At 35.4% G+C, this 21966-nt stretch overlaps 1 protein-coding gene across 1 annotated transcript in view; it reads left to right on the top strand.

The window, feature by feature from the left end:
* The first annotated feature begins 4178 nt into the window (after positions 1-4178).
* Positions 4179-21966, top strand: part of LOC117111255 — a 90722-nt gene continuing 72934 nt past the window's right edge. Inside the window, exons 1-13 of the mRNA XM_033254168.1 lie at positions 4179-4559; positions 5962-6061; positions 14147-14234; positions 15324-15685; positions 16314-16636; positions 17235-17345; positions 18244-18456; positions 18696-18842; positions 19360-19412; positions 19879-19913; positions 20034-20218; positions 20604-20837; positions 21440-21731. Of these exons, the coding sequence (XP_033110059.1) occupies positions 4415-4559; positions 5962-6061; positions 14147-14234; positions 15324-15685; positions 16314-16636; positions 17235-17345; positions 18244-18456; positions 18696-18842; positions 19360-19412; positions 19879-19913; positions 20034-20218; positions 20604-20837; positions 21440-21731 (2288 nt within the window). The 5' untranslated portion in view covers positions 4179-4414. The remainder of the gene's footprint in view (positions 4560-5961; positions 6062-14146; positions 14235-15323; positions 15686-16313; positions 16637-17234; positions 17346-18243; positions 18457-18695; positions 18843-19359; positions 19413-19878; positions 19914-20033; positions 20219-20603; positions 20838-21439; positions 21732-21966) is intronic.

Genomic DNA, 21966 nt, shown 5'->3' with positions numbered 1-21966 from the left:
TGGCGTACGGTAATCCAGCAACAGACCCCAGATTAGCGTACGCCACGCACTGATTTACGACAGTCACGCATTAGTGATTTTAAACTCAGCCAGGATTTGACCAATCAAAGTAAGCCTATATGTAAACAGAAAATAAAATACGCGAATTACGAATACGAATATTTCGCGTGAATATTTAGCTAGCGTTCGTTAATCGCCCAGTCTGGACATCTCGCTAGTTACGCCATGGATTAACGTACGCCCGGCGTTAGATACGCCTGGCGTATCTCCCAGGTCTGAACGTAGTTGAATATTCAATGATGTTTAGAATCCACGATATAGTTAAAATATAACTAGATTAGTCCAATAGTAAATATAAAGCTAGATGTCAATCTTCGATAAGAAACTCAAATGTAGATTTATCAATTATTGCGTGAATAATTGCAATAAAAACATACCTAGTGATCACTGGGGAAAACAGTAAAACAAAATGGATCGCCGTGTTGTAGAAAGTCCTTAATCTCTTGCGTCCAGCTGCAGACAATAAACTCATGATGTAAACGAAAATAAACAGGCTGTTAATATTCAATTAGCAGTGCGATCGCATTAAAGAATGATCGTCATATCTTGAAACAAGTTTGTGGCTTGATAGCCGAGCTTGGCAAAGAGCCACAGCTCTTCGAAGTTGCCTGTGTAGCGATTGTATTGACCCAATCTTGATTCAACTGACCAATTAGCGTCGCCAAAGGTGTCGGCATTGGCTTGTAGCGATTTTTATGAAATCCAAACCTTAAGCTTGGTTTCCATACAATCGCTACGCGCTATCGCCGATAGCTTTCGGTGAAGTTGATTGGTCGGTCGAATCGGGGAGCCTTCACGATTGTATCGGGGTCTGATAAGCCATACAACTATTGTACTGAAAACGCTGTAGGGACAGTGTAACGATTGTATAGAAACCAAGCTTTAGATTACTAATTTATAATCAAAATGAGCAAACAGGTTCTCAACTTTTAATGGGACATATCGAAACCATGTCGGAAAAATACAGCTTACTACAACAATGCTAATTGATAATACAGTACCAGTCAAATATAAGAAACGGATTATTTTAAGCCTGGTTTCCTGTAAATCCCGCTGTTACTACAGTGTTTTCAGTGCAATAATTGTACTGCATAGTAGTCGCCGATGCAATCGGGAAGGCTCCCCGATTCGACCGACCAATCAGCCTGGTTTTCTTAAAATCGCTACACTGTCACTACGGTGTTCTTAGTGAATTTGTTGTACTGCAGTGTTGTCTCGATCGGCCCAACTTTCGCCCCCCCCCCCCTTGGACATCTCTGGATCCGCCCCTGGTCTCCGAGGCAATCGGAAAGGCTCCCCGATTCTCGACCGACCAATCGATAGTTGTCGATGTTTCTGTAGCGATTGTTTGGAAACCAAGCTTCAAACTGAAACTGAAAGCTCAAGGATCGTTTTTTGTGGGCGATAGCGTTACGCATGCATTGTATAAAACTAAGCTTTATCTGTCTGTTATGGGAATGGAAATTTGTTCTCATCTATTACTTCGCAACAAAAAGCTAAATTTACACTTACTAAGTGAAGCTCGGTTTCCATAGAATCGCTCACCTAGTATCGGCAACAGTCGCCGACAGTTGTCGGGAAGTTGGACCTGGTTTTCAACTGTGCCGATTGTGTTGCAGACGAATTTGGGTGCATTTCTGTCGCCGATGGGGTGAGCGGTTTTATGAAAACCGAGCTATATACAAATGAATTCAATTTTACCATTAATTTTATAAAAGGGATTAAAAAAATATTTTTATTGATATTATACCAAAGGTAGAGTCATTAATGTTGGCGCAAAACGCGTGTAGCACGTGATAAATTTTATTTACTGAGATACAGTAATTAATGATTTCAAGTGCTTTAAAGTTGCGGCATTCCGTTAAGTAAAGCTTGGTTTTCATACAATCGCTACACAACGTTCTTACTGCAATTCTTCCACTGCGTAGCTGTCCCCGCGACGCAATCGGGAACGCACGATGATTCAACTGACCACTGCTGCCAAAGGAGTCGGTGATAGCGATGTTTATGGAAACCGAGCTTTAGATACATATTCGATTAACTTTAATAATAATAATAATAATAATAATAATAATAATAATAATAATAATAATAATAATAATAATAATAGTAATAGTAATAGTAATAGTAATGATAATGATAATGATAATGATAATAATGATAATAATAATAATAATAATAATAATAATAATAATAATAATAATAATAATAATAATAATAATAAAACATGTTGATGTCAATAACAGTTATATGCAAAATTCTTGGACTTTCAACATGACTTATCAATTTATTACAAAAACAAATGTTTAAAACATAAATTGTGCCTACTAAAATATTTCAATTTCCTCTTCCTTGATTTTCTTCCTAAATACTTTCCAATTTCCAAACCTCACCCATTAGCACTCTTCCCTGTAGTATTATCATGTAGCGGTAGATCACACAAGTAAACAAGGCTAGTGGTTTCTTGTCGGACCTGATAGATTAATGAAAAGTAGATCATGTTTTTAAATTATTGTTTTCTTTCTCATCATCAATAAATCATCATAAATTCTGACCAGTACAAAGAAATTGACAAGCGCCTAGTGCCATTTTTAAGCCAAGGGATTCCAAAATATTTGAGAAAGAAAGAAAAGAGATGAAAAGATGACAAATTTTGAAAGTATATAAATAAAAACCTCAACAATGCATTACACTACTCATTTTAGTTATTCGGCCTACTAACACATGCAATGTCGCCCTCTTTTGTCATTCGTTGACGTCGTACGGCCGTACCCCGAAGGGTAATAAAATTTATCATAGCGCCCTCTTTAAAACTAACTTCTTTAAAAATTGATCTATAAATAGCGTTTCGTTGTCACCACAATGGAGTAATTACAAATCCGTTTGCGAGGTTACACAAGGAGCAACAACGTGCAAACAACAATGCATGTGTTTGATTTATAGCTTTTTCAATCGATCCAGTTGTAAATTAAGTGCTGCAAAAAACAGTTTTATGCCACTAAGTTGCGAGACGAGAAAGACATAGGGATGTTTTTCCATGATTGGCGTAAGTCCACACCACAGATATTGGACCAAGAACATGGGGGCGGGGGATTTTGACTCGCAAAACCACAATTCTCACAAAGAGTGAATTTTGAAACAAAAAAATTTGCAAATAAGGTGATTTTTAACTACTTGACTGTGATTTTTTTTAGGGGCGACTGGGTGGGGGCGAGTAATTTTTGGAGGGGCGTGCACCCCCTTAGATACGCAGCTGGGTGATAACAACTTTCCAAAGACCAATTCTTAACAAAACTCATTTTGCATATCGTCGATTTGTCTGGTGCTGCGCACAATCATTCAAATTGATCAATTATCATATAATTAAAAATTACTCAAAATAAGTTTGCTTGTACCGATATGCAGGCATATGAACATCACAAGAGCTATTGATGAAATTTTCCATATTCTCATTAAGTCACGTACCAAGTTTCGGCAAAATTAAATATAAATGAAATTAATAGAATAATTTAATCGTCTTTTTTAATTAATTAAAGTAAGTTATGCTCAACAACTTCTTCCTCATATTCAATTGAAGCAACATGGTGAATTGAATAGATGTGTTTGAGTGGGCGTTATTTATTATGTTTACAAAGGGAACCATAAGTACACCAGACTCTCTTATCTTGTTATCTTATCAAATTGGTCCGTGCTGTATTCGCTTTTCATCTTCGCAAAGAAAATTATTAAATATATACATCACGCGGAAACGCTAGCGTGATTCATTTTGAAAATTTTGTTATAATAATTTTACAACTACGTCTGTTGTAAGTAGTATGACAAATATGATAAACTATCTCTGATAAATCGTCTATGAATACTTATGACATGAATGTGGAGCACCATGTATGGAATAGGCTACCATAAAGTATTTATGTACAGAGTCAAAACCAAATTAACACTGCAGTCTCGTCCTATTGCAGGGTCAAATCAATCTTTGAACCTATATTAGGCCTACAGGATTTTCGCAACACCCGGATTTTGAATGAGTCCAGAGATAGCATAATGAAGCCATAGTGATAATGACGTCACTACGACTGCTTCGTTTAATGAATGATTAATTAGCAGTCTTTCAACCCAACTTCCTAAGTGCGAACGAACAGCAGCGAATTCAAGCGAGCGGTAAAAGAAAACAGTTTTCGAAGTTGGAAATCAGAAGTTTCGTTTCGTTTTCGTATGAACTGGAGCGTAAATAGAAGATCTGAGATTTTACGATATGTGAATGGATTTTAAATAAGTTATGTGTATGGATTCTGAAACCTTTATATAGGCCCTAGTCTAAAAAGTACTTTTGAAGAAGGTTTGTTGTGATGAAATGAGGCCATCGTTACAGCCAGAGCCTGGAAGGTTCATTAGGCCTAAGCACTCACCGCTTCGTATTCTGCCAATGCATTTAAACCTGTTTCATAGTTTGAGTATATTTCTACTGTTTTTATTATTAACTGTAAATAGTGTAAAAGGTAAGTGTAATATTGTTCATATTGGCAATGTTTAATTATGAAAAATGAGGGTGGTAAACATATTTTGACAACCTTGTTTTTGTCTGATATTTTGAACATGGCGGCGCCCATTGCCTGGACACACGACGCTTTCAATCTGATTCTGACCACAGTGTGTGCCTAGGCCTAGCCTTGGCTACAGAAACCATTAATATTCCTTGTTTGAATGCTGTTTTCTTTCAGATTGTTTATTTTCAGATTGTCTATTCTAAAGGTTAAGCTTAGGCCCTAGGGCCTGTCCCTAGACTAGGCCCTCCTGCCCTTACCTTGTCCATCCAAGTTTACAATTCACAAATATATGAGGCCTATAACTTATATCATGACAGGGAGTTGTTATAGTGACAGGGAGGGAATTTCTCCCTTCCCCATTTGACAGGCGGCGATCCCCCATCATGTCTGTACCACAACAAGGTCGTCTGACCAAAAATAATAATTTGCTTATTTGCAATAAAAGAATATTCATCAATCAGCACATCCGTTGTTTAGCATGTACTTTAGCCTACAGAAGGTACATACCATAGGTTTAATGTTGTTCGTAAAATGAAATTTCAATTGGTGAACTTGTTACAGTATGTCAAAAGCATGTTAATTAATAATATAATTTATTAAATTTGGTATCTGATTTAGACCCCTTAATAATGGTTTTAAAGTCTGTTAACTTGCATGTTTTTCAAGTATAAATAAGGAATGAATGTATGAAAGAACAGATGAATAAAATCTGAATGTAAATTTTTTTTTCTTGGCTTTACTAGGCCTACATACGTGCATTGGTAAAAGGAATAAAAATATTATGATTACGAGAAACAATGCTTTATAATATGACCCTGGAGTAACGAAGAACCTAAATTAATTATTAATTCATCTGAAGCATATTAGATATACCACCCAATACAAATAATTACAATGCTGGCTAAAATTTTGATCAATACTGAATCTGTTGTAGTCTGGTAGGTAGGCGCGTTATCATGAATGTTCCATTTTCCTGATCTGCCTTTCGTGTGCCAATGTGTGCCATTACACCACTAGACATCCCCTTGATAAAATAGTGCAATAAAACCTTTTTGAAGGACAGAGCCTAATAAACCTAATGTCACTGGTCATCTAAAAATGTATACAAAATATTAGACTAGTTGTACATTTTATATCTCAGCGCCCAGGTCCATGGAAAGTGGGTGTCCTATACGCCGCATCTAGCACTTTAAAACAAAGTTTTGATAAAAAACTAATACAGTAGTAAACTGTTCACAAAGGGTGGTTCAGCTGAACCACAAACCCTCCTCCTCCCACGCTGGTTACAGGCCTGGCGCCCTCATCGTCCTAATTCCAGAGTCACAGCAATAATAATAATTTCTTTTTGTTTTAGGTCAATGTGACTGTGTAACTGACTGTGTTGCCAGTTGTCCCGCTGGTTATTATTGGGACACAGATGCAGCAGCATGTCTTGTATGTCCACCCGGGTCATAGTAAGTAACAGCAATTTTATCGTTCATTGTTATTTATTATTTATGTAATTTATTTATTATTTATTTATTACAAATTTGTCCCAATATGTTAAAATGTATTGACCAGGGGTGTGGCTAGAGATTACATGGGCTAAAGCCCAACACATCAAACGGTCATCTCTAAATCCATGGCCAATAGCAATACAAAATACTGTACAATAAAATGTGTCTGATACCTTGGGTAGATTTACTGTACAATAGGCTTTAGAGTGGGGAGGGGGAGTCTATTATTTTAATGATAGTTAAAAAGAAGTAGGCCTGAGGAAAAATGAGTCTTTGGGAAAATTTCCTCTCATAAATGGGTATTGAGGTCCCCTGATTTTTGGGTGATATTTAAGGGTTTTCCTGTGACTGTTGTGTAATGACATTATTTTAAACTGCTAAAACATTTGCCTCAAAGCATTCTCAAAATTATTGTTATGTTGCACAAGACTAGATGAATGTACAAAGTAACTGTAGTGATGAATGTTTATTCAGACAAACAACAGCAGGAAGCCATGTACGTGATCAGTGTCTACCCACTGCCCTCGATCAACATGCGTGCAATCGACATGCGCACAACTAAAGGGTATTGTATTTAGTATACTATTGAAGGCTCCCTAAGATGTAAACATGCAATGCAAGAGCTGGTTAGCCATTTACATTTAGTGAACCTTGCGCTGTACAGGCAGTCAAGACAACTCTTGTGCACAGAAAAATGCATTTCATTCAGGCCAAGCCTCTTAGATGCACTATAAAAAATATCATACATTGTAACTTCGCAAGTACCAGAGTTGTTTCATTTGAGGCATTCTGGAGGCATCCCTCCCCTTCCCCTCCCCTCTCCTTCCCCTGCCCTGCCCACCCCCTCAATTCACCATTGATGGTGTGTAAAGCATTGTATGAGACATGATAACGTACTAAGCCAATTTGAATCAAACCTAATCAATTTACCTGAATTCCTTTGTGTTGTAACATGGTTACCAATTACCTGGTATCACTGGAGTGAGAGCGTTTAATGTGATTAGAATTCTTATTTTTCTTGAGCTGTAAAAGATCTGCATTAATGGGATGTAATTAAATATGAAGGTCATATTTTGTTTATTCCATAATTTAATTTTTATAATTAATTGCACATTAAGTATTAAGCAATTATATTAATAGGTATAAAATTGGATAGTACAGTAGTAATAAATACATGCTGTGTTAGAGTTTTTGTTGTTTGTAATGTATTATCTTTGTTGCATGATGATGCTATTGTTATCATCACCACCATCTTCATTATCATCATCAATTATCATCAGTTTCATCATCATCATCGTCTCATAGTTGTCATCATCATCGTATTAATCATCATCATAATTATTATCATCATCATTGACTTTGCCATCATGAGCATTATTATTTGGTTACCTTTTAATTTATTATTATTTTATTAAGTTGTTATTGTTATTATTATTACAAAATATAAATTAATTTTGATAGTTCTTAACAACATTAATACCTATCTACAGACTAGACGAAATTCTTTCAACAATATAAATTGTAGTCATTTTGATTGTAAAGGAATTGCTGATAGAATTTAACAAGAAAGCATTTCCAACATGTGTTAATTTCTGTATACTCCTGGTATAAGTTCACTGTTTTTCCTATCCGTGACTGTATATTATCAGCATCCACTGCATGTGAAGTAGCCCAATTGTATATTGTAATATTGTTCATTGTCATTTGATAGTTCCTTATTGGATGCCTGTCAACACCTTAGATACGTCAATATCTCAACTTGATTTCAATATCTCAACTTGGTCGCAATTAGTTAAAGCTTTATTGTAATGGAAGCTGTATTTTAAGAACATTCCGTACAGTTGAAGTACAATGCATTGCAATTTTTTCTGATTATACCGATACCATAATTACATTTTTTATACTGCTATATCTATCTTATACATCATGAAGATTATTTAAAACAAATACTATAAAGGACATTTTTTAATATGCAAGACACTATGTGATGCTACTCTGGTTGTACTGCATGATCTCTACCTAACTGCTTCAGTTACAAAACAATGTAGTAAGAAAATAAATTTAATGTTCAGTAATGAATGCTTTATTTAGGAATAAAAAATTAAATAAATATGATAGGTTTTATTTTGTGGCAATTAAATTGTCCATATTTTTTTTTTTTCTAATGTAGGTCAGGTTAGTGAAGTGGGCATAGCATATATCCCTTGACCAATCTGTTGACTGACCATACCATTCTGTGTAGCTTAATTTATAAGCACTTATCGGGGAGGTGCACTGCACTTATTCAATCCACCATTCTATACTTTTCAGCCCTAGGGGCCTACTTTTAATGCTGCACGTTATTCATTTTCATTAAATATCTCAGAGAGCATTATTTCCAGACAAGAATACATTCTAGGCTTATAGATCTAGAAGGTCTATGTGATTGTCATGGAGTTTCCAACGGAAGGTCATGTGATAATGAAGAAGCCAATACCAATCGATAACTCCCCATTGTTTGCATTATTGTCCGTAAATACTTAAATCGCATAATGCTGAATATATTTTCTTGACCTTGTCTTAAGGTGTGCAGTCTTGGCACGCTTGTTAGCTTAATGAGGTAGCCGTATTATCTTGATGTTTATTCAGATCTTGTAGAATGACTTGTTTTCTTGATTTGAAAATGGTGAATAAATTTACTATTCATAAGTAAACTAAGTGCAAAAATAGTTACCTTCTTGCTTTAACAATAAAATTTGAAAAGATTAAGTCTGACCATGTAGGCATTACAACATGACAGAGGAAATAACATTAATGGCATTTAGTAATGCAACACTCTCGATACTTCAACAGGTATTGTAAGTAACTGTAGTATAAAAGAGAGAAAGGTAAGAGAATAACCCACTCACAGCGTCATTGTGCTGAATTGCGTATGGGTGTGGTCCGTGACTACCTAGCCGCCATGAAGAGGTGCTTAGTAGCTACATGTTCACGTCATTCCACAATGACAGGGACTGAAATGAACCGTAGTATCAGGAAACCCCATACTCTACCGAAAGATGCAGCGGGTTCTTTAAAGTTCACACAAACCAGATGTGTACACTGGACCACCATTTTAAGTCCTTTTCTGAGAAGACTTGGTTCTACCAACTGAATTCTGGGCAAAGAGCAGCTAGAGCCAGCGCCAATGTTAAAGCTGTAGTTAGCAGCGCCCCAGCCTTGCTGCTCGGCCACCCGACTAACTAAATGAGTAAAATCATTAAAAATTAAAATGCACTATTTCCATAAATTTCAAAGTTCTAATAATATATTTTTATGGTGAAATAGATAGGGATAATCATATGTTTTAGAGAAATATGATTGTAAAATTAAAATCTTCCCAAAATTGGGGTTAAATATTTTAAAGAATAGTATGTTCTTCTATTTTTTTTTTACATTGCATAGATAGACTTCATTCCCTCATCATATAAGAAACAATTAAATATATACAGTACTAAGTAGTAACCTCATTATTACTGCAAAAATATAAATAATGGCTACCAAAGATGTAGAGTACTTTCACTTGATGTGGTTGTTGTTTGTATCACCAAGTGGAAAAATTGAATTAATAACTCTCATCATACAAATGCTACACAGCACACATACTGTACAAATGAGCAAACAAGAATGAGGTTTTAGATTGTCTGCATTGATGTGCAATTTATTATCCATCGATTTTTCTTGAGAAAAATCATCTGCAACAAATTTTCAATGAAAGCGATGCAAGAAAGCAACTCCCTGGGAGAAGAAAGATTCAATTTGTTGGTTGTGTGGGGTTTTATTTGATTAGGAAAGCATTTTATGACTTTATAATAAATTGCCCAAGGACAATTGCTTAAAGGAGCTCTGTGGTTATTATTTTGTACTAGATAATGTCATCATAATGTCATCATACCTTGATGATAAATAGAGTAGACATTTTGAGCTGTAGTTTGGTAGATGAAACATTCACCTTCTACTACCAAATTCCTACATTCAAATCCGGTAACACATACCAGAATATTTCATCATGAATATGCTAGTGCCAAATTTGCATAGGTAAAAATGGTCCCTCTAAATATTTCCCCCTAAAGGCAAATACTGATAGCAAACAATAATCTGAGTAGATCAATATAAAATTCAGAATGAAGAATGGTTAATGAATCACTCTAATGATATTTATATTCATAAAAACCTAGTATTATGTCACATTTCTTTATTGACCTATTTTAAGATGCAGATAATGATTATATTGACCTGTAGGGTTGCAGCTATAGAAAACTAGGGGTTGGAGGTAGACATTTTTAGGGTGGACAAGTGATAACTTTGGTAAATTCTAGATAATATTTAATAAGAGTAGGGTTTAAGGATGGGCAAGGGTGTTAATAAAGGCGGGTGGAAGACATTGAAATTAAGCTTTAGACTGGGTGGAAAACTTCAAGTGCGGGTGGCCCTGCCCACCTACGCTCACCATATCTACATTCCTGCTCTGGTCATGGATACATAAGCGGCGATGCTCAATGTGGACTTCCTCTTCCAGAGGAGTATTCATATGATAGTAAAGTGCCGCTAATTTAGCCCCAGACTTTATTCATTCTAAAATCATTCACACCATACAAGGTATTCATTTGTAATTATTAAAGATGAAACATAGATAAAGTGCCTTGCCCAAGGAGACCATGCGAACAGCTTTGGATTTGAACGCATGATTACTTGGTTGAAAGTTGAGCTTTCTGCTAACAATTTAATATTGGTCGGTATAGATTTTATTAAAGCCATTAACATACACATATTTTCATGTTAAATGCTTTGATCATCTTAGAAAAGCATACAGCATGCAAATGTCTTTAATCTTTATTATTATAATTAGAGACCAAAGCTGCTAAAGATCATGAAAACCCCAGTCCCAAAAGTGGTCTTTAATTGGAGGGAGACCTGTATAAGTGAAATAGGTATAGATAGTATGTTAATGATCAGCAGCATTGAGTTGGAAGGGTTACCGTAAATGATCGAATGAGCGCCGCTCTCGAATAAGCACTGCACCAAACTTTTTCGCTAAGCGCCACTCTCGAATTAGCGCACCATGGGGCTTAATCAAGAGTATTTTATTACCCTGTGTGTAATGAAAAACTTTGAGAAACAGGGTTTTAAATATAATATACAGTGTTAAACTGAATAAATAACACAATGAAGATAATAACACAAGCAGCCTTATAAACATTCATTTACGATGACATAGGAACTATGATAGGCCTACCGAACTACAGGGATACGTGAGATAGGTAACATGGGAACAGACATGGAAAGCGCAATGCCAATATTTTTTTTATAAGTGTTGCACTGAAGCCTCCATAAATTTTATAAGCGCTGTGGCGCTTATTTGAGCACTTACGGTATCCGTACAAGATAACGTATAACCTATGGTAGGCCTACCAAACTACAGGGATAGGTGAGATAGGTAACATGGAAAAAGGCATGGAAAGTGCAATGCCAATATTTCTTTATAAGCATCGCACTGAAGCCTCCATAAATTTTAAAAGCGCCGCAAGCATTTACTGTATCCATACACAAAATTAGGTCGACTTTATGATATATTACACCAACCTTATACATTGAATTTAAGGTACTAATACAGTATAACAAACATGGAAACCAGTAAATCAATTAAAACAGCAAATTTTCACCTGCTCTAGCAACAGTTCATTCCTTTGTCATGTATGATTATAATAATTTAGTGACAAAAGTATGTAAAATCCAACTGTGCAGTCTACAGGGACGTTTCCTTAATTAAGGACTACATAATTATGATTTTTTTATTTCACTTGGCATCTGTGCACTTGGCAGCCCGCACTTTAACCATTAATTAAGTCACTCTTTTAGATTTTGACATTTGTGTGCAAATATGTTTCCCAGTGAGTGCTTGATTATGTCATTATTTGATATTCAAACTTGGTTTGAAGTCCACTGATAACGATGTATTCTATTGTTAAAGGCATTCTATTATTAATCTTTGTTTACACTTTATTGAGCCTTGTTGCTAGGAGATTGTTGATACAGTTACTATAGTAACACTTCTGCAGTGTAGTGGAAAAACCAGACTTTATTGAAAGGACATCTGCAGTTATTATGACAATTGGCGATTTAAAAAAAAAAACACTTTTGTATCACAATAGCTGATATAGTGTAATTATATGCAATTCCAAAGAGAATGATCGTTTGGTGGATTTTGTTTTTAGTTACGTTTATAGATTTCTGAAAGCGTATTAATGTCTAAGCGGCGGAGAGACTCTAAAAATATAGGCTGTCATTAATGTAGTGTCATTCACTTCATTGGATTTAGACAACAAGTTTTGTTGTGCTGGCTGCTTCTCTAAATACCTTCATAATTACTCCATTATTATTGTTCACTAAGAACAATTTAAAGAGTGTTTAGTGAGCCAGATATAACATTACACTGTTAAAGTACTTGTAGCTAATAAGACAAACAACTTGTGTGAAATACTGTATGATTCTAAAAATAAAAATGTATCTTGCTCTCATATTATTTTGTTTCGGGCTTTGAAAAAGACATAAAAAAACAGAAGTACAATGATGAGATCACCACAAGAGTACTGTAGTAGTAGAACAGTATTTTGTTGGTAGATTCTTTATGATCACTGATAAAATAAAAGTTTGTAATTTTTCCACATTAAACAAGTGCAAACAAATTATAGCATGGATCTACAGTACAGTATGGTAAATATTTGGGGGGAGGTGGATTGTGCTGTAAAATTTTCTCCTGCTGTTTAATATTTTTTAACAGAAAAAGATATAAAATGACATACAAATATTAAATGTTACAATATTTCGTAACAGCATACGTCTAATATTTTTTAACATAAGAAGATAAAAATTGACATATAAATACTAAAAAATTGTATTGTTCTTTTTTTGTGTTCGGGACAGTGCATAGTAAAAAATGTATAGTCACTGACCAACTGAAAAGAAAAAATGTGAAGATCTCTGATAGCATCCAAAATCTGTTTAGCCTAAACAAACATCATATAACTGTTTTGTAATACTACTATGGACCTAATAATAATTCTATAAAGAAGTATGCTTTGCCTATTCAAGTGTTCCTGTTTGCCCAGTGTCTGTTCTATTTCACTGTTTATTGTTAAAGATTCAGAGTGTACCGTGGTTGCTAGCTTACACTCTTTAGTTCTTTTGAATTGGTGGATCATGGGTAAACTAGAATTCACAGAAGGTGTTTGATATGCTGGTTAGGTAGGCTGTAAAATGATACACAAACAACTACAATAGGAAATGTTTGTGTGAGTCGAGATGCTTTGTTATGAAATGTCTTAAATTAAATACATGCCTTATCAGCAAGAGATGGCAGGCTCAATTCCCGCCAGGTGTATTTTTTAAAACTATTGATAAGGAACTTTTTCGTTGATAGGTTATGCTCAAACTATCTTTACGTCATTTTACATTTATTTTTGTTTCTTCCATTATTTGATTGTACCACAGTTCTATGATGATTATATGTTACTTCTAGATGTCCAGCTTACCTCTGCCCCAATTTCTGTGGGTGTATATCAGTTGTTTAAAGAGGTGTCAGGGTTGGATTGTATCTAATATACCAAGGGCCCCATTGGCGTATGGTATGACACTCGGAGAAATCGGATTTTCTTTTTTTCCCCTTTTTTTTTTCCAGTTACATCTGCTCACTTGTTCTGCGCATAGAGACTCTTGTGTTTTGCGCAATATAAATGAATAACATTTAACCTTTAATCGTGGGCTCAATTCTTGCCAGAACTTTTTCAAACAATTAAAGGAAGTTTTTCGTTGATAGACTATGCCCGAAAGGATCTTTACAACATTGTTCCCTAATATCCAAACACTGCAACTGCCATTATTTTTTATTATACTACCTTGCTTCACAGCAATATTGATTCCAATGACAGTATTATGTCTTTCAATTCCAGAATACTACTGTAAGAAGAGTGCTATACTGTATTTAATAATGATTCATTATTTTTTCAAATCGTTTGTGTTTTTCAGCTGCGAGGGAGGCAGTGCTGCACGAGTTCCGTGCCCGACTGGAACCTATAACCCACTATCACAACAAGATGATGAAGCAGCCTGTAAGGTAAATGTAACGAGAGGAGAACATTCTGAAATCAATTACCAGAAGATGAGCCAATCACTAATAATCTGAATAATAAAAGCCACAGCATTTATGTGAATTATGCTAATTACAGGACCACATTATGGCATAGGCTAGAAATGTACTTAAATGAAAACAAAGGAACCACAAAAATATTTAAAAAAATTTAATTATTTTTACGTAAATAAATGTATAAATATTTAAAAACTGACTGGTATTACTCCATCCATGAATTTCCATGGCAGAGGTTTTGTCAAACTCAATGAAAAAGACGATGAGATGTTAACGACTTGATTGACTTAGAACAAAAATTTTATTCAAAACATGAATATTTCAACCCGTCCTCGTGTCTTCTTCAGCATGTGTGACAAACAAAATAAAAGTTGGCTATTACAATAATTATGATAAAAAGTAAAGTATAATATGATTGGTCGGCATTTTAATAGAATATAATGAACATGGTGATTGGACAAAAAAGGGGCGGAGTAACAATAGAAAAAAACTCCGCCCCTTAGTTTTTTTCAATAATCAGCTCCCCAACACTCAAGTAAAACATTGAGTAACTCTGTGTCAGCATGGTTTAGGAAAAAATACATCCTTAAAACAAAATGTCTATAGCTATCAAATAAATATCAATATATCTAATGAGAAACTCAATGTTATTTGTATGTAAAAATTAAGCAAATCGAATAAGAAATTGTAATGACGACCCTACGAACAAAATGCTGTCTCTTATACACATCTAGATGTGTATAAGAGACAGGTGTATGCACTGTAACTATTAGAAATTAATTGATAATGAACCGGGTTCAACTTTGCTGATTAGTACATGAGGACATATTATAGTGTAGCCAACACTGTAGTGACAGTATAGTGGTTTTATTAAAAACCAGGCATAACTGACACGTTTCTGATATTGTAGTATCAGAAACGTAATTTGTTGACGATTTGGTGATACTGCATTTTGTTTTTCTAGTATTTAACTGAAATCAATAAGGTTGATGTTAAATAGTTTAACAATCTTGTACATTATAGCTAAATAACAATATAACAATTTTTTTTTTCTTTTAGGATTGTCTAGCTGGTTTTTATAGTTATGGAGGAGCTGAATTATGCGAGTTATGCCCTGCTGGGCATGCGTGTCTCCTCAACGGCACAGCCAGCCCAGTTCCTTGTGGGTCAGGTCAGTACGCCCTCAACGGCAGCACAGTATGCATCACCTGCCCAACTGGCTTCATATGCCCATCGATTTACGATGCTCCGGTATATTGTGCAGAAGGCTACTATACTAGTTTGACAGGACAAATTGAATGTTCGATATGTGAAGGGGGACGAGAGTGTGTGCATCGTAATTCTTCAAATGAATGTCCTGCTGGGTACTTCAGTGAGGAGGGGGAAGCTGCATGTTCCCCTTGTGCAACAGGATATTACAGGTAAAAGTGTCAACAATCAAGAAAGTTCCTTTGTAGAGAACCCATGTTTTTTTTTAATTAACTCGTTGAATGCCAAACCCTATTTTAAGGTTCCTTTCCATGTGCCAAAACAAACATACTTTTTAAAAATTTTTATCTAGTCGTATATCATCGAAATGATGTGTCTGATAAATTTCCGGGAAAATATTAGGGGACGAGTAACTCATCATTGGTACTGCGACAGCACTTTTTATTGACTATACCAAGTGCGAGTTTTCTTGTCCGCTTTTTGCATGGGTTGGTATATGTTCAAAGAGTGCACTTACTGTACTTGTGCCACTCGAGTGTACTACCGGCGAAATAACAAGACAAACATAATGTACATATGTCGTTTGTATGTTATTGTCTAGGTGAATCTTCCCCGAACGACCAGCCGTTAAGTCTGTGGTTCTACAATGTATAACAAAGAAGTAATATATGTTATGTTACCACGACCACGGCTAGCATATTCATCCCTGGCCGCCTCAGCAACACCCTTTGGGATGAGTATACTCGTCGCTGATAGCCAACGTCTTCATATTAATATTTATAAAACTTCATTACAATGTCATTCTTCTACCACAAATGTTGTACTTTATTTAACTTGCAGTTCCACAGGCGCTCCTCTCTGTACAATTTGCCCAGAAGGTCGTAAATGTCCCGACCCATCCCAGGGTCCAGTTGATTGTGAGCAAGGCCTTGTTGCACTTGAAGGATCGAACAATTGCACACGATGTGCGTACAATGAAATAAGCGGCACAAATAACGTATACTGTCTTCCATGTCCGGCGGGAATGGAATGTACCGACCCAACCCAGGACCCAAGTGACTGTGGCGATGGAGAGTATGCTGCCCTCGGTGACGGTATATGCTCTATGTGTCCTGAAGGTAAACGATGTCCTACTACAAGTACTATGATTGATTGTTCATCTGGTAAGTATTCAACTTACAGTAACTTCAAACTAATTTATTATAACCATTTTGAATAGGAACATTATTTGGGGCTTGCTATGCCAAATCCGGTATCAGTGACCAAACAAGAAAATTGGCTTTTAAATGATGGGTCATTTGTTGGAATCGACTTACTATTTATGAGTAAAGGTATTATGGCTTATCTGTACTAAAGTATACAATACTGGCACATTATTCTAATTACTCAGTTTATCAAAGTGACGTATACTGGTTTTGGGATGCCAAGCCTCATCTACTGTATATAGGCCTTCTACTAAACTTCAAAGAGCAGCTTAGTGCGGTCGTCTAAACTGGGGTGTAGCCACTGAAAGAAACTCCACAGCTTAGCACACACACAGATTGCATACAAAGTTTAACAGACTGACTACCGGTAGCATATATGATGATATTTTGTGTTTTTCAGTTGATTAAAAACAATTTATCGACATAAAACCAATCACAATTGATTTTGACTTTTGACTATCAAGAACCAGAAAACATTTAAGTTTATTAATTAAATTAAATTATGATAATGAACTTGAATAATTTTAATTCATTTATGTGTATTGTTTTCTTTTAGGAACGTATTCAACTGGTGGCTTAACATCTTGTCTGGAGTGCCCAGCGGGGTCAAGCTGTACCATCAGCAATGCAACTCAGTGTTCCCCAGGACAATACAGTCCAGCTGGAGGTAGGTCAAAATACAATGAACTCCAGGAGTGTTAAGGCTGGCAATAGAAATATATGACCCTCAACAAATACTCAGAAATTATGTCCTTCAACCTGGCAACCTGTAGAATTTCATGAAAATTAACTTTCTGTAGACAGTAATCTGCATAGAGAAAATGGATCCATCCTAATTATTAAGTGGGATTCATCCCAATTAAGTGTGATTCCATCCCATTTGAGTGGGACCCATTAAGTGTGATCCTCTTTATCCTAGTCAGATAGGCAAATCTCAATGGAATTACTGGGATGGTATTAGAATCCCAACTTTTTAACAAAATTCCTCTTGGATTTGTTATTCATTCTGTTAGGATGAACAAATCGTCAAATCGGCAAATATAATTATATAGTAATCGTGAGGTAGTCTTTATCTCCATAGCTCATATACCCAAGTTTATATCCATTTGTATACGCAGATCTCTCTATCCCGTACAATATAGTCACATGTACAATCTTAGCCTGTCATGAAAACCTACTATCCTATGTTTGCCTCATTAACTGCAGTTGTCTAATTACATTTTAAAAGGAGAGGGAAAAAAAGTAATAATTAAAAAAATAAAAATAAACAAACTAAAAATAAAAGTAGAATAGAAAATAAACAAACAAATAAAAATAATGTAAGAGTTTGGTGATATCAGGTACTTGTGTTACATGTTGGGCAATGTGGGCCTTGTATTCAATTTTTGAATAAAGTGTGCTACATAAAAAAAGGAGAGGATAACATACCATTTTGTCATGATCAATGTAAGCGTAATGATTCATGCAGTCAATATGATGTGAAACGATACATTGCTAGTTGCCCTAAGTATATGAATAATGATTGACATTAACACATTTGGAAACAAATTTTTTTTTTTTTTCAGATGAGAATTGTTATGATTGTGATGCCGGTTACTACTGCACACCACTAGCAGCCAACCAACTTCCTTGCCAGTCTGGCTTCTACTCAGACGGCCTAGCTATTACATGTGACGAATGCCCAGCTGGTTCTCAGTGCACTACATCTGTAGTGCAGGAATGTTCTGTAGGCTACTATTCACTGGCCCGGGCAACAGCATGTATAGCATGTCCAAATGGTAAATATTAAAATAAGAGAATTTTAGTGAATAAATTTATTGGATTCAATGATGAAAATTAAGACAAAAAGAATTCAAACTATGTTCATAAAAATAGAAATGAAACCAGGCTTTTATGTTTTTCCTTTATTTGACTCATTTGTACTCTATCGGTGAACAAATAAAGTGATTTTATATATGGTGAAGAGATAGTAAATTATTAATTAAAAATATTAATAATTGATGGATTGTGCTTTTAGGACACCAGTGTAACGTGACCAACTCCGCTCCTGTCCCTTGTAACTTCGGCTGGTATAATGACGACCCTAGGAACAAAATGTGTCGACAATGTCCCGCAGGGTCTTACTGTCCAGACACGACTCAGCCACCTCAGACATGTGGTACAGGTAAGTAGCAGTTTTTGTTCCTCTGTTATACATTCCAGAAGCATGGGTTCAAGTCCTACTTTGGTAAATTTACTTAACGCCCCATTCCCGGCAAAATTTCACTAAAAAAAGATTTTTTTTATTTTTTAGAAAAAGTGCATATGCATTACTCTAATTATTATAAACCATGAAAAAATATTGGCATAAACTTTAGTATTAAGCAAAATGAAAAAAATAATGAGAAACAGACTATTTCTCATAGGAGATTACCATTTTCTTGACGATTTCTTTGTTACTAGGCAAATACAGAGGTAGATCGCATCCGCTGGAATGCTGTCTCTTTTGTGTATACTTTATACAGTCAATAACGTGTGCCCTCTCTATTGAGATTAGCCTTATTTTACATTGTTTTTATGTTTAGGAATGTCTAAATTCAGGTAAACTAGCAATTTCGTATTATATTTATAAATCTTTATAACATATATAAAAATGTTTTGTTTACTGATTCCTTTCCAACCAAAACTATCTTATTTTGCAGGTCAGTACAGTAGTGAAGGGGCAACTGCATGCACTGATTGCCCACCAGGATATGCTTAAGTAAAAGTTTAGGAACATTTTTAGTCAAAAAACTTAATTTAAATACTTTACTTGTCAGACTATTAAATATGTGCATGATATTTTCTGCTCACTACTTTACATCACCACTTAACATGATTGTATTAACTTGGGACTCAATATAGACAAAGGCTTTGTAACCCCATACACAGTCTAATGTATTGTATACTTCGTAGCTTATTGGCGTGCATTTCGATACTTAGAGTATGTATTTTACTGTCTTACCTTAGATTAATCAGTGAACCTTTCAGTTATTGGTCTCTATTGTTTTATATAATTAATTATCCACTATTTCCACCTCATACTGTTAATTTGATTATAGACCTGCTTACCACAATTTATGCTTACTGTTTTATATTGTCTTATTATCAGCTTGTTTGGAGTGTCCTCTCTCCATTGTCTTACATGTATAAAATAAATTGATTTTATTTCATTTGTACAGTTTCCTGAAGAAGTTCACTGCATGAATGAAAGCTTGTGCTAATAAAATATATGTTAGTCTTCAAAGTGCTGCCTGTCATTTTACTGTTTATTACTATAATTCAGACTAACACAGCTATACCCCACTATTTCATGATGTTCCTTTATATTCTTCAGCATATCTTGCGAACCAGGAACTTATTCTCTGGGAACTGCGATCTCTTGCACAGACTGCCCGCCTGCGTATTACTGTCCAGCAACTAACAGTGGACCAAAAAGATGTGATCAGAAGTATTACTCAGAGCTGAGAGCTGTGAACTGTACCATCTGCCCCGCTGGCTTCCAGTGCTCGGACCAAGAAGGTAACTTAACCTTTATATTCATTGCAACCCTGATATGGTTTTTTTTTTCATTCATAGTTAGACAAGATCCTGCATAAAAGGCATAGTAGTAAGTGATAGATAGAAAAATACAGTTGGTCACAGAACCATAAAGATTGAAATGAATTTATTGGGATTAACAATTTTTAAAATTTCATTTCATCGAAGCCAAACAGTGATCAAAGTCGCCCTTTACAGGACTGAATAATAAAATGTTCATATAAATAAATGAAGTATGAACATACTAAATATTATTAAAATTAGACAATACTTGCTAATGGAAACACAGAAGAGAATCACAGAAAAAATATCAGTAGAAAAATCAATTATTCACCAAAATTAATTAATTGCTATCTTTATTTCTTAGTTCCTGAGGAGTGTCCGATCGGTACATATTCCTATGAGGGTGCTGTAAGTTGCGATGCCTGCAGTCCAGGGTACATTTGTGATGAAGCCTCAAAGTCTCCCTCGCCTGACGAAGGAGTCTGTGACCCTGGCGGATGGTGTGATGGCACAGTCTTTTACTCATGTCCGTCTGGAACATACAATCCAAACAATGGATCCAGGAACCAAATTGAGGCGTGTTTTCCTTGTCCTCCAGGTATGAGAAACCCTTGTACATTATATTTCTTAATAGTCATTTTTGTCAGAAAAAATTTTGGCAGGGTACAGCTTGTTTGTTTTATTGTTTTTTACCACACACACATAAAATATAAATTATTCAACGATAAATATTACGATTGAAATTATATTTTATAAACAAACAAAAAAAAGAAGTGTGTGGTAGGAGGTCAAAATAAGTTTGTAAACAAACATGACCACCAATAATAAATAATAATATAATAAATAGATAATAATAAAAAATAAGAATAATTATGATTCTAGTTCTAAATTTGGAAACTGATGAACATTTATTTCTAACTAAACTTCTTGGGTTTCTCTTACGTAAGCCTAATAATATATAAATCATGTTCGCAATTCTATGTTATCGTTTCTCTTTTTGCTCCTTGATGGAGTGGCAAGCTGATCATTTTTTAGGTTGAGGGAGTAGAGTTATGATTATGTATATGATACTTGAGTAGGTGGAGTGCTGACCATTTTTCTTTATAAGTCTTAGGAGAAAGTAGGTATGTGTTTGATTGCATGAAGAATCTTAAGAGGATGCTTGACAATACTTGATCCATTCTTATCTTTTTCTCTTAGGGTTTTATTGTACTGGACCTGGTGAGACCAAATATGAGGACAAGGAGTGTCCAACAGGTCATTACTGTCCACTAGGAACCACCTTTTCTACAGCCTTTCCTTGTCCAGGAGGTACATACAATGATGAGCTCAATCAGACAGCCCTTAGTCCTGGATGTAAGTTGTGTCCAAGTGGCTATTACTGCGGAGAGGGCACTTCTGAATATGACGCATTTGTCTGTCCTAGAGGTTTCTATTGCTTGGAAGGCCAGTCTAGTGGTTATCAAAACTCTTGCCCTCTGGGAACCTATGGGTATGTATGCAGTGGACTAAACTGAATTTATCCTAAATAATGTAGGGAAAAAGTTGCTTTATAATGATGGTGGTGATGGCAATTGTGGTGAAGGTGGTGGTATTGGTGATGATGGTTGTGGTGGTGATGATGGTATTGGTATGATGGTGTTGGTATGATGGTGGTGATGTGGCAGTGGTGGTAGTGATAATGATGATGGTGGTAGTGGTGATGGAGAGGTGTGAATGGTGATAAT

Source organism: Anneissia japonica, unplaced genomic scaffold, assembly GCF_011630105.1.
Source record: "Anneissia japonica isolate Jap-2015-1 unplaced genomic scaffold, ASM1163010v1 scaffold288008_len1385354_cov213, whole genome shotgun sequence".
Taxonomy (NCBI): Eukaryota; Metazoa; Echinodermata; class Crinoidea; order Comatulida; family Comatulidae; genus Anneissia; species Anneissia japonica.
Note: the sequence above shows the minus strand (reverse complement) of the source record. Positions and strands in the feature narration are given on the sequence as shown.